The sequence below is a fragment of the Ammospiza caudacuta genome, chromosome 1 (assembly GCF_027887145.1).
Source record: "Ammospiza caudacuta isolate bAmmCau1 chromosome 1, bAmmCau1.pri, whole genome shotgun sequence".
Taxonomy (NCBI): domain Eukaryota; kingdom Metazoa; phylum Chordata; class Aves; order Passeriformes; family Passerellidae; genus Ammospiza; species Ammospiza caudacuta.
Window position 1 is genome coordinate 91,899,800 of NC_080593.1, and position 13,852 is coordinate 91,913,651.

At 47.2% G+C, this 13,852-nt stretch overlaps 1 protein-coding gene across 1 annotated transcript; it reads left to right on the forward strand.

Moving 5' to 3' along the window:
* Positions 1-7,592: 7,592 nt before the first annotated feature.
* On the forward strand, positions 7,593-13,609 carry IRX1 (iroquois homeobox 1). The gene is made up of 5 exons (XM_058815604.1): positions 7,593-7,601; positions 8,441-8,740; positions 11,348-12,362; positions 12,917-12,989; positions 13,375-13,609. Exons 1-5 carry the CDS (start codon positions 7,593-7,595, stop codon positions 13,430-13,432), a joined length of 1,455 nt encoding a protein of 484 aa, XP_058671587.1. The 3' UTR covers positions 13,433-13,609.
* The last annotated feature ends 243 nt before the right edge of the window (positions 13,610-13,852 follow it).

The window sequence follows — 13,852 nt, forward strand, 5'->3', positions numbered from 1 at the left end:
TTTTTTCTGGGCCAGTTAATACCCGAGTTGTGGTGTTTTCAGATGAATCTTCCGACAGGTGTTGCAGTTCAGCACTGTATGCATTGTATTTTTAAAACAAACAATGCGAGTAGCAGGAAAACTTGGGAACCGAGGAGAAAGGTCAAGGGCAGAGGCTGGCCAGTTTTTGTTGCCACGGCTGAAGAAGCATAAATAATCAAATGACTATGATTAGTTGCACTGACCTTAAGACTAGGGGGAAATTGAGAGAGGAAAAACAAAAAATAGATGAGGACTGTTTTGTAGCTTGTCCCGCACTGACATCTTCCTGCTCCCGACCGGGACCTCTCCCAGACGCGGCGCTGAGAGGAAGGGACAGCAGCCGTGCGGAGCGGCTCCGATCCCGGCGGCTGCCCGAGATGCTCCGCAGGGCGCGGAGCGCCGCGCAGCCCCTCCACCGACTGCGGCCGGGCGGCCTCACCGCCCCTCGCCGGATGGCGCCGGCTCCTCGCCTCGCAATGCAGCCGGCAGAGCCGTCCGCGCCCGTCCCTCCCTCGCCCCCACGCCCGCCGGAGCGGCGCGGAGCGGCGCGGAGAGGCGCGGAGAGGCGCGTTACTTACGCGAGTCGGCGGCGGCGGGCTCTGCAAGGCTCCCGCCGGGAGTGGAAGGGAGCCCTGATCACAGCGGGCTCGGCGTGCCCACCGACGGCTGGCAGAAGCAAAGAGTTAAAATGTAAAACCATAAAATATTGTGGGTTTGTGGGCTTTTTTTTTTTTTTTTAATATTAATGTTCTTATAACGGAAGTTCTTATCAGTGGGTTGCACTGTACTTGGCAAACAAGCCTTTTTACCTTTTAAACAAATAATTCATTAGGTAATTAAATTCAAGTGAGATTACTCTAATTAAATATACACTGCTGTTGAATCATAATTTCTATGTGGCCTAGTTAAAGATGAACGATCTCTTATTCCTGACAAAAAAAAAAAAAAAAGAAGAAAGCTTTAAAAGAATTCCCCGGTGACTGGAATAATAGATTTATACACCACCGTACAGAGGTCATTTCAAGAAAGAAGAGACACCAAACACAACATAAAGGGACTTTTCATGTCTGGAGATACTAGAATTTCAGGTTTTATTGCTGCAAGTTCTATTAAAAGACTTTGTGGAACCTAGAAGGAAATCAAAATTATCTTTCAAAAGGCGATAAGTTATATAAATATGTGCACAAACAGAAATGTGTCTCTGAAGGTATTAGTTCTGCATAATTTCCGATGAGTAGCTACTAGGCCTCAAAGGAAACAGTGCATCTTGAAATGCTCTGAAGGCTTACACTGGCCAAAATAAGGCAGGACTTTAGCAAAATTAGAAGTAACTTTGTAGCCAACGATGTGCTATATGTCCTGGTTCCCTTTAATAGCATTAGGCGTTCAAACCATAAAGACTAATCTGGAGAGTAGAAGTTCCTGCTCTCTGCTTTGATCTCCTTCCTCTTGGCTGTTTAAAGCTGACAGTTTGGCTGAATGGCATTCACTGCTTTCATTTGTAAGACATGAGTTTCCTAGTGTTCCAGAGCTAGCAGCTACACCTGTACTGCAGGAATTTACATTGCATTGCTCCAGGATGGCATTGATTTGGGACGGGTGAAATACAAACACAAACTAATTAAAAACTGCATAATGCAGCCCTACAGGAACAAGACAGGAAAAAACCAAATAAATACAACTGCAGCTGGCACGGCAATTGTGCCTCTGCCCCCAAGCAACAGTCTGGTGACATAAAATTATAAACCTTAAAAAACTCACATAATTGCTGTTGATCATTTTGGAGACAAAATGGAAATTATTTTGTTAATTAAGTTCAGACCCATAAAATATTCATAGATAGGTAGATAGACGGACAGAGAAACAGGGAGAGAGGCAGATGATACATTCCATAGATTTTAATCCTTGCTCATGTAGGCCAGTGTGCATAGCTCTAATAACTCATTTGCAAAAGCGCAAAGGAAGAGAACATCCATGAATTCACGTTGCTATCACAAATAAATGTAAGTTCATCTGAGGTGAACTGATAAAGGATTAATAAAAATCACCACTAGGATATGGGAGGGGGGAGAAGTCAATTTCTCTTAGTTTACTTTTTTAAAAAGTTGTATTTTTCATTTCGAGAGCACATGCTCTCTCTCTCTCTCTCTGAATAAAATAATCTTTCTAAACACCTCACTAGCTGCTACCTTGAGTACAATCAAACGCTGCAGCTGCTCAGGCTTGGATTCCTTCCTGTACTGCCTGTATACGCTGAAGATGTGTACATATTCACAGTTAGGGAATAGCTCAGGTATCCCTGATTCCAAGTTTGTGTTTATTTAGACAAACCAAACCATTCATTTGAACAGTCAGAGGTCTAGAGGCTGCTGTTACTGTGAATTAAATAGTCAAAATTAGAGTGAGATTTCTAAAAATATCCTTCCTTCCTTCCTTCCTTCCTTCCTTCCTTCCTTCCTTCCTTCCTTCCTTCCTTCCTTCCTTCCTTCCTTCCTTCCTTCCTTCCTTCCTTCCTTCCTTCCTTCCTTCCTTCCTTCCTTCCTTCCTTCCTTCCTTCCTTCCTTCCTTCCTTCCTTCCTTCCTTCCTTCCTTCCTTCCTTCCTTCCTTCCTTCCTTCCTCCCTCCCTCCCTCCCTCCCTCCCTCCCTCCCTCCCTCCCTCCCTCCCTCCCTCCCTCCCTCCCTCCCTCCCTCCCTCCCTCCCTCCTTCCCCCTTTGCCCTCCTTATAGCAGAAATGTTCCTCTGGTTGGGCGTGAAGGGGAGGAGAGGGGAGCCTGGCGCTCCACAGCTACATCACCTCTCCGCCTATAATTGTTTGTCACATGCCCTGTTGTCACAAAGTGGGGTTGTTTCCCAGACCCTGCTAGAAAAAAAGGTGCAAAGTAATAATGAGTGTTTAACAAGGCTCATAAATCAGGGCTGATGAGAAGCGCTCAGGACGGTCACACGGCGGCGACAGGGCCTGGCAGCGGGCGGACAGAGAGAGGAGACCCCGCCACTGTCCTGCCGAGACACCCGCGCACTGCCGGCGTCCCCAAAAAAGTAAACGTCCTCGAATGAAACACGGTCCCATGCTAAATCAGATGTAATACACTTAATGAAAACTCAGTCAACTGATCCAAATAGTCGGCAGTCGGTGCACAATTAGAATCTAGGAGAGATATATTAAATTAATGGATTCTGTCCTGCGCAGATGTATCATTAAAATATATAGGATTGATACTTAACATGGTAGAGTTATTTTAAACTTACACATTAATAAAAATACAGCTAGGGGGGAAAAAGGAAAAAAAAAAAAAAAAAAAGACAGTGAAACTACCTGCTGAGAGGCTGAGACCAGTCAGAAAATTAGCAACATACGGATAATCTATTTTTTTTCACGCCTCCTTTTCCCCCTCACAGTCTTTCCACAGGAAAGAAAATTGAAACAGACTATTAACTGAAGAAATAATCTTAAATTTCTTTGTCTATTGCCGATGAGAGCTGAAAATGAAAAGAGGATTTGCAAAAGAAATCGTTACCAGGATGTTTCAGATCAGTTACCGAATTAAATGAAAACTTTTCTCCCCAAGCCACAAACAAGGCGCTTTAGAGACTAAACCTGCCTTTATTTTGGTAGATCTGATTATCAACGCCGCATAAACCCCGAGTTTTACCAACGGGGCCATATGCTCGTGTATCTGCCCGCGGACACGGCGCCCGAATTCGTGTATCACCGTGGAAATTACACGGGTGAACCGTAGACTAGTAAGTATCTGAACTGCACTCTCAGATTGTGCTCTGCTTAGTATCCTATTCTCCCCATAGTTAGGTGTCTCCTTTCAACATCTCTGTCATCTCCATTTGAAGATATTTTCAGCGGTTTATCACTGCCATCTCCAGCCCTGCGCATTTGCAGCAGGTTATCACAATTGCCAGTCCCCCCTGGCTGATGGGTTGCGCTGATTACCATCACTGCCCTCAGATATTTGGTGCGGATTCCCAGCACTGCAATATCCACTCTTAGGACATCTGGAGCAGATCAAAATCACTGACTTCATTTTTCAGTAGAGTCAGTGTAAAAGCTTCACACAGCCTCTTCGCAAACGTACCCTGTAGTCAATTCCCGCAGAACCAGCCTTCAGTTAAAATTCGGCCAAGCAGCGACCCCTATGTCTGGATTTGCATTTCTTATCGGACCCCTATCTAAACTGATTTGTTAATAATAAAGAGAAAATCTCTTGGCACTGGATGCATCGCCTTAAGAAACTGGAAGGATCACACTGTCTTAGCAAACTCCTTCTCGAGAAAGGCTCCTTAAGAAGTTTATCTGCCCAATGATCTTTGAATTAGATGAGCGTGGCCATTTAGGTCGATTTACTTTAAACAGTATACAATTTATTTTAAGCGATTACCTTAAGTATAATCACATTATGCCCAGCGCTGTTAGGTATTTCTCTCCCGCCTGATTTCTGATGTGCATCCGCTCTCCGACGGGAAGGTGACTGCTTTTCACTCTCAGCCCAAATCCTTTTTTTTTGCTACGTGACTGTTTATCGTCTTTTAAAACGCTGTTCGGCTAATGAGTTGGCACCGCACTCCTTTTTGTTAGGTCTTGCAGAAAGTTAAGGAGGCGTTCAAGCAACTACAACACAGTTCTCAGGGGAAAAAATGGGCAAAAAAAGTAAAAGGAAGAGGGTTGGTTTCGAATTATGATTAAAACTTTTTTTTTAAAATCCGTATTTTATTCCACCTATTAACAATTTGAAGTTAACTTATGTGTAGGAGGTGTTGATCACACCGACCTTTTGGACTGTTTAGGTGCAGGGTTTAGGGAAAGATTTTCCTAGCGCTTCGGGCAGCTGCTGCTGATGTTTGTAATTTTCCGTACAGTTTCGTTCTTTTCGCACTTTTGTTATTAAGCTCCTGCTATAGGTCTTGTATGGGAGGAAATAAACCCAGAATCTCCCAGACCTTCACTAAAATGATTTTCAAGCTAAGTAGCTTAGTGTAGCAGCTCTGGTCCCAGCTTACTCGCACAAGGGGGAAAAAATTAAAAAGGGCTTTGAAAGGTTGCCTACTAAAGTGACTTAATAAACCGTCAGAAGGGAAAAAAATTGGCAATGTCCTGTGCAGGAGCAGGAATCGCGTGGGGATTGACATTTTCTGATCAGAATTGTGCATAATTAATGGCGTTCGCAGGACCCTGCTCATCCTTGCTCAAGGAACTTTGCAGATGACGAACAAAGCTTTCATACCAGTCTTTTAACTTTTTCCCGTCCTTGGCGGTTTTTTCCTTCCTATTTTCTTTTCCTTCCAATTTACGTTTGTTGTTGTTTTGTTGTTTGTTTTTTTTTTTTTTTTTCTTGTCTCCCTTCTTTTTTTTCTTTCCGAAATCGCAGTTACAGGTAACCTGCACTTTGTGTTTATTGGCTCTATTTTTACTCAAGGTGAAGAGTAGCAAAGTTCGCACCAAAAAGATGCAGGGCTAATAGAAAAAGCAAAGGAGACTTTTTTCCTTTTTCTTTCCCCTTTTTTTTTTCTTCCCTTAACCGATCCGAGAAGGATGAGATCGAGTGGGGGAGGGGATGACTCACATTTCTTAAGCCTCCAAGTGGAAACCTTTTCTGGATACACATTCCACACAGATCTAAAGAGCTAAGAAGATTTCGGCAGCGTCGGTGCCTTATCCCACCTTTATTTACCTGAAGCCCTTGTAATGTGACACTTCCATTCGCAAAATAAGGCTGCAAATTTCGAGTCCCACTCAGCTCTGTTACGGCGGTGCATTTTTGTCTGAGGGTCGCTCTCCTGCTTTGAGTGTGAGATTTTGGAGCGGTGCGGGGGAGGTACTGCTCTCCCTGTCAGACCTAGGAAGGGGAAAGTTCCCTATTTCCAACTGATGGGGAAGGAAGTTTAATCAACACCGTGAGACGGAGCGGTTCCCTGGAGCACGGGGAGGAAAGGGCTGGCCGGGGTTGGAGACACCCCGCGGGGGCGTTGGCAGGAGGGGAGGCATTTCCCTCCGCTCCCGCGCCGCCACTTCCCGGCGGGATCCGGGCTGCCGGCCTCAGCCCGCTGCTGCGAGCGGGGAGAGGGGGCGCGAAGCCCCGCGGAGCGGCCCGAGCCTTAGGGCTGGCTCTCTCCGGGCTCGGGAAAAGGAGAGAGACACCCGTCGTCCCCCCACTCCTCCTTCTTCTTCCCTTCCCCCTCTCCCCTGCCAAACACTCGCATCCCGAAAAGCCGCGGGCCTTTGCGACTGCGGCCGCTCCGCTCCGCGCTGTCCCTTAAAGAAGAGCTCGGCCGCCCCTTCAGCACAAAGACGGAGCTCCTGGGCTGCGGGGACCGCGGCGGCGAGGGCCGGGCCGGGGCCGGCCGCTCCGCGCCCCTCCGCGGGGCCTCTCCGAAGGGACGGAGCGGCCGGCCCGGCCCCGCGCACTCTGCCCGCAGCCGGCGGAGCGGGAGCGCCGAACCCGCGGGGCAGAGCGGCCCCCGGCAGTCCCGCCGGGGCTGGGAAGGTCGGGGCAAGGAACGCCCAGCCCTCGGCCCGCCGCCCCCGCGCTCCGCGTTTTCCACAGCGGCGGAGCTGGGAGGGCCCCGGCAGCGGCAGGAAAGGGAAAGTTTGCGGTGCCGCCCGGGCAGAGCGATGCTCCCGCGGTCCCAGCGCGGTTCGGGCGAGCCCAGCCACGTCGAGGGACTGGACAACACCGCAGGCAGGGCACAGCGGTGACAACCCGCCTCCCTTAAGGCGGCCCGGTCCCTCGCAGAGGAGTCCTTTGTCTCCCGCTGCACCTTCCACCCCTCTCCAAGGGGAGAAAGAGGAGAGAGGAAAAAAAAAAAAATCCCTTCCTCTAATCATTGTTGTTAATGATCATAATGGCAAGAGCTCGTTTTGGTCCTTTCGTGTGTGTGTCCCCTTTGTCCCCCCGCCTCGTCCCTCTCCTTCTATTTCCCCCCGATGTGTTGCCCTCGGTCCCCAGTGAAACGGGAGGATGGAAGTTTTGACAACCAACAAGACACTCGGTTTCCCCCTAACCCCCACCCCCGCTCGGGGGCGAGGGCTGGGGGTCCTCTGTGCCCCTCGGCATACATGTCGAGGTTGTTGATTTGCGGGATTATTTATTTCCAGTATTCCGAGAACTGTCGCAATGCCTATGATAATTGTCCCTGAGTGTCAATTCGTCGGCAGGGCATGAGGAGGAGAAAGGGCGGCAGGGAAGATCGCATCGCTTCGGGTCTTTTTTTTTTTTTTCCTCCATTTTTATTTTTCTTTTTCTTTCTTTTCTTTTTCTTTTTTTTTTTTTCCTTTCCTTTCACTAAAGATTCTTCTGGGAAGTACTGCTAGGAGCCTTTTGACTTTCAGTAAAGTTGCGCGTATGTGTTTGTGTATGAGTGGCGTTTGTGGGTTGCTGTAGAGAGATCGCATTTATTTATTTATTTATTTAGCTGCCTTTTTTTCCTTTTTTTTTTTTTTTTTTTTTTTTTTTTTTTGGTAGTGGTAAATTGTTACAAGTTGCCTGGCTGCAAAGCCCCCTTTTCCTCTCACGGCCACTCTCGTTTGTTCCTGAATCCAACGACGACAAGGGGGACTCAATGTTAAAGGTGGAAAAAAAACCCAGCAACACAGTTGTTTTTGTTAAAAGGGGACACACCAAGGCTGCGAAACAGCAAAACCCCAATGTTGGACAGCTGTAAAATCGTGTAGACAGGTTGTCATACAGCAGTGGGGGCTTTTCTGAAAGGAGCCCATTGCTAAACATTAAATACACTGGGAGCGGAGCAGAGCAGCTGCGCGGACACACGCGCGCCCGCACTCACACACACACACTCACACGCACACGCAGCTCCGAGCGCGGCGGCGGCGGCGGCCCGGGCTGGGCTCGCACCACGTGCTGCGCCGAGGGGGGCGGCGGGGCGGGCGGGGGCGCGGGGCGGCGCTTCCAGCTCAAGTGGGTGCCAATCAAAACATCAACTTCAAATTGTATCTGAAAGATCAGCCTAGGACCTAAGGGCAGACACATCAGTTGGAGCTCAATTGTTGATCAGATCACATCTAAGGGATTTAGGAGCACAGAAGAGCCGAGATTTGAGGAAAGACACCCCACTGAATCCTGCCACACTCCTCCTCCTCCTCCTCCATACCTAGGGTGCAATATATATCTGACAGAAAGAAATCAGAACGAAAAAAGAAAATTATCGGCTCGATTTCTTTTCTCTCGCCCTGCCTGACTCCAGTAAAGAGCGGGGGGGAGGAAAAAAGAAAGAGAGAGAGAGAGATCCAGAGAAGCCCGGGTTTGTTCCGCTCCCCTCCCCGGCTCTTCAGCAGGCTCCCTCCTCCCCCTTTGTTTTTTTTTTTTTTTTTTTTTGGTATAATTCCTCCCCCCCCTTCCCCCCTCCTCTTTTTTTTTTTATATCTCTGCCGCTTCTGCTGCTGCCGCCAGTGCTGCTGCCGCCGCCTCTGTGCCCGCGCCCCGGAGATGTCCTTCCCCCAGCTGGGCTACCCGCAGTATCTCAGCGCCAGCCAGGCGGTGTACGGGAGCGACCGGCCCGGGGTGCTGGCCGCCGCCGCCGCAGCCGCCGCCGCCGCCGCTGCCGCCTCGGGCCGGCCCGCGGGCGCCGAGCTGGGCAGCGGCTCGGCCGCTGTCACCTCGGTGCTGGGCATGTACGCCAGCCCCTACAGCGCCCCCAACTACAGCGCCTTCCTGCCCTACACCGCCGACCTCGGCCTCTTCTCCCAAATGGTGAGTGAGCACGGCGCTGCCCCCCGCGCCTGCCCGGGCCCGCCGAGCGCGGCCGCGGAGGCCGGGGGAGCCGGGGGAGCCGGGGGAGCCGGGGGCGGGCGAGGCTGCGGAGCCCAGCGCGGGGGCGGCTGCGGTGGCGGCTCACGCCCGGCGCGGGGTCCGCCGTGCAGAGGAAAGCGCGGCTCTCGTCGGGTCTGCGGAGAGAGAGGGGATCGGGGTCGTGGGCTCCGTCTGCCCGCGAAGCCCCCCATCCTCCTCGTCTTTCCAGCCGGGCAAAACTCCTCCGAGGTTTTTTTTGGCGGTGGAACAGCTAAGCAGGGCTCCTGCCTCCGTATTGTCGGCTTTCCCTGGCAACTCGGCAATTTTTCTTTTCTTTTCTTTCTTTGTTGTTATTGGTGTTGTTGTTGACGGGTGTTATTGTCGGTCCTGCTGTTTCACTGGGCTGTCCAGCGCGCTCCTCTTTCCGCTTGGTACTTTTCTTTGCCGCTGAGAAATAAACAGGTTCCGTCCGAAAGGCCAAAGTGTCGGTACCTGGGGCTCCCGTTTATTTCAAGGCATTTTCCTCAAGCCTTGAAAATGTCCCGTTCCGTTCCTTGAACTTTTCATACTTTGATTATGGCGGGTATCATAGATGGGATTTGCATGAAGCGAAAGAGGGCATCTACATCCCATTATAGGCATCGAGGCAGGAACGTATGTCGGCGTTCATTCTAAGAGAAATTGTCGCCACCCGGACTGTCTTCGGGATTAAATTGAAATTTTCTTTAAAACGTAATAGTTAGAAAGTGATTTTTTTTTTTTAAACTAACTGGTTTTATATCTGGTGTCATTGAAACATTTTCGTTGCTGGTATCACCAAAATTGTCAGCGGCGCTACGCATAGGTTCCACTTAATTTTCTAAATATCCCTCTTTTCTCTCCCCCGACACAGAAAAAGTGTGAATATTTATAACTGAATGCACGCAATGCATAACTTGTTAGGGTTCTTAATAAATATATGTAGGCAAATAGGAAAATACGCTGTTGAACAAGGGACAGCATCTGAAAACAGATAATTTTTCTACTGCAAACATTTCCTGTAAGGTCACTCTAAACAGCATGCATTTCCTACTCCTTTTTTAACCTTGATTTTGGAAATGCGATAAAGTTGAGACAGAAGAAATGAGTGATTCACAAGTGGCTTCTTCAAAAGAATTCCCAACAGAGTTTACACAAAAAATATCATTTCAGCAACAATAACAGAAGACAGCAGAATAAAGGGAGTGCAGAAAGCCTACTCTGTAACACATTACAAAAATTACATCGGGCTACTCTTTGTGTATAAGCGGTGTCTCTGAAATTAAAATACATGATCCTTCTTAACTGTTTGACAAAGTTTAATTAGTTTCTTCACAAACATTATTGAAGAGGTCGATTTCTAGGGCTGACATAAATTATGACATAGTAGTATGAAGAATGTATTCCTGGACTAGGCAAAAAAACAAAAACAAAAACAAAACAAAAAAAGAGGCAAGATCGTAATAGATGAAATAAAGAAAGAAAACTGCTTGAAATGTTAGCTATTTTGGAACAGTTCCCGTTCCTACTCGCAAAGTATCCTGGTATTTTATTACAGTGATTAACCACGATGGTGATATTTCGAAATAAATTCTAAATTTCTGAACATTTGCAAATTAAGAACTAAAATATTAGGTTAATATCTGGACAATTTGCGGTAATAATGAGGCCTAATGAGGTTGCTAGAAAGATAAAATGTTATTTACCAAAACACCTGATGGGATAATTTGACTTGCTGTGTTTTACTACTGATGATAAAAAGAATATTGATTGCAAATAAATCACCGTCTCTAAACGCTTGTAAACAACTTGTGTTTGCTCTGGCCGGATCAAAGTAAAACTTATGAGATAAAGCGTCTACGTATCCATATTCTACAATGCATGGATCAGTTTTCATTCCCGAGTTTAAAGCCTGTTCTAAGAGTTAGAAGTTAATGTTTTACTCCGGAATCTTGGTGTATGATTTGGGGAGCGGGGATGGAGCTGTTGGCATGTGTGTGCAAAGTCTTTCACATTATAAGTCCCTTCCTACTGAAGTTGTGCATTCATTCCCCCCAGCCTCATCTCATTAGGAGCAAAAATAAAGAATGGTCTGCATGCATTTCTAACATCCTCCTGGATACTTTGCAGATAAATGCGGCGCTGTGTGCGGGCATTAGTTGGTAACTGCGGTGTAGTATCTGTTTTATGTGCCTGATAATTTCAAGGGCACAGTAAATTTTCTTGCTGAGAGGGAGGCAAAGTTGTGTTTCCATCGTTTGGTCTGGTTTGGTTTGGTTTGCGGAGAAAATACTCATAATGTCTGTCAGAGCCCCGCTTAGCACCTCTTTTTCCTTTCCCTGCAAGAAGGGGGAATCATTTGGGAACACCTCTCTGTATGACCTAAATGTTAAGAGCGTGGAACGGGCAGGGCCGAATTCGGCTGTGAAGACCCTTTGCACCGCTGAAAGGCGTATTCCTGCTCCCGGAGTAGCCTATTCAGGTCTGTTAGAGACGCTAACGAGATAATTGATGTGCTTTTTCCTCTCCGCTTGTCTGAATGTGTTGCAGGGCTCCCAGTACGAGCTGAAAGATAATCCGGGTGTCCACCCTGCTACCTTTGCTGCCCACACTGCCCCCGCCTATTATCCCTACGGACAATTCCAATACGGGGACCCGGGGCGGCCCAAGAATGCCACCCGGGAGAGCACCAGCACCCTCAAGGCCTGGCTCAACGAGCACCGCAAGAACCCCTACCCCACCAAGGGCGAGAAGATCATGCTGGCCATCATCACCAAGATGACCCTCACCCAGGTCTCCACCTGGTTCGCCAACGCCCGCCGGCGGCTCAAGAAGGAGAACAAGGTGACCTGGGGCTCCAGGAGTAAGGACCAAGAAGATGCAAATCTCTTCGGGAGTGACAATGAGGGGGACCCCGAGAAGAATGAAGATGATGAGGAAATTGACCTGGAGAGCATAGATATAGATAAAATCGATGAGAATGATGGGGAGCAGAGCAATGAGGAAGAGGAGGAGAAGCCTGAGCTCCTGAGACAAAGCAGCGAAGAGGAGCACTTGGAAAAGGAGAAGGATTTGGCACTGTCAGGGTCTGAAGGGCTGAAACCCAAAGACACGCTGGCCATGGTGAAGGAGGCCTCTGACAATAGCACGAGAATCATCAGTCCTGGGGGACCGAACAATTTACAGATGCCATCTCACAGCAAACCCAAGATTTGGTCTTTGGCAGAGACAGCAACGAGTCCTGATGGTGCCCTGAAATCTTCTCCTCCTCCGCCCCCTCCTCCCCAGGTTAACCACACTTCTCCTCAGATTCAGCACCCCGCTTTTCTCCCTAGCCATGGACTCTACACATGCCAGATTGGCAAATTTCACAACTGGACAAATGGGGCTTTCCTCACTCAGAGTTCCCTTCTAAACGTGAGGTCCTTTTTGGGAGTAAATCACCACCATGCTGCTCATCACAATCACCACCTCCAGGCCCAGCAACAATCTTCTGTTTTAACAGCAACCCTGGGAGCACTAAGCAGCGACAAACCTTCAGAGAGGACCAGTCCCAAACACATAGGTAATTAATGTATCAGGCTTTCACCTCTCCCTCCACCCCCAAGACGTGCACGTGAACTTCTCCTTGAGGAATGGTGTCACACTGGTGTAACTGATTGCTTTTAATGGAGCTACAGTTTACTCTAGCCTTGATTTCCAGCCCTCCACCCAGCGTGTTGGTCACATACATTAAGCACATTTCACATGGCCTATTACATTCTCACCCTATACACCCATCAAGTAAGATGAAAATTCAGGAAGAGCGCAGTGAAATGTATAAGTTTGAGGTTTCCTTCCCTCTTTTGTGACCCTCATCTCCCAATAACTTCAATAACAGTAAGAAGTGTGTCAAGAAAAGCCTGCAGACTTAAATACTGAAAGTAGGGTATAGCGCTGTACACACACACACGTATCTGTTCACATCTGAACAGGAGGGTGAGAGGGGAGTGTGTTCTCTGCAGTGTCCAGGTTCTTACTGCTGTTATTCTAAAATGGTTCTCCTGTTTTTGTTTGGCTTTTTTTTCTTTTTTTTTTTTTGTTTTGTTTCTTTTTTTTTATTTTTTTGTCTCCTTCTAGAAAGAGAAAATGTACCAAGAACTGACTCCCCACCCCAGCCGCTAAAATCGCCCTTCCAGCCTGTCCGTGACAAGTGAGTTTGTTTGTTTGTTTTCACTGTAGGAATGTTACTTATGTGAAACAGAGTGTTTCAATAATAAAGACTAATTATAGCACCTAATCATCACCATAATAATACATACCGACAATGGGAACAGCACAGGAGTTGCTCCAATCTTTTCAAACTTAGACTAAATTGCAATTGTACATAGCCAGACTGTAACTTTTCTAAAACCTAACAGATCTCAAAGATCTTGCGTTAATTACACTACAGACAACCACAGACAATGATTTTTGTGCAATTATCTATTACTCAGATGCTATAGAAGTAGATGCACAATTGAAAAAAAAAAAAGATACTTTTTTTCTGAAAGATTGTTACTTTTTTTTTTTTCCTTCTCCCTTCCCCCCCCCTGCAGCTCTTTGGCTCAGCAAGAGGGAACACCGAGAATTTTAACAGCTCTCCCTTCTGCTTGATTAAATGATTTGGTGAAAAAATATTACAGAGACTGGTATTAAGGACAGAGAGAGTGAAAAAAAAGGAAACGGTATAAACGACTCCCATCAATCTCTTTTTGCAATAAGGTGGTGCAAATCCATAAAAGCATTACACAAATCTGTAGATGGATCCCCTTCCTCATTGTACCATTTCAGATCGTGTTATTCTAACCATTCTTGGATTATTTGTTTGGTAAATGTTTCCCATGTGTTTGTGGTTTTCTTTTTTCTGTATATAGAGTGATTTCAGATTGTAAATAACACGTCAGCAAGACTTGTCTAAATCATATATTTTTGTCTAATAAACTAAATGAAATTATGAGCTCTCTTCAGGTATGTATTCTGTTGCTACAGATCTTATACATATATTACAAATCTATTCAAACATTTATAATTAGT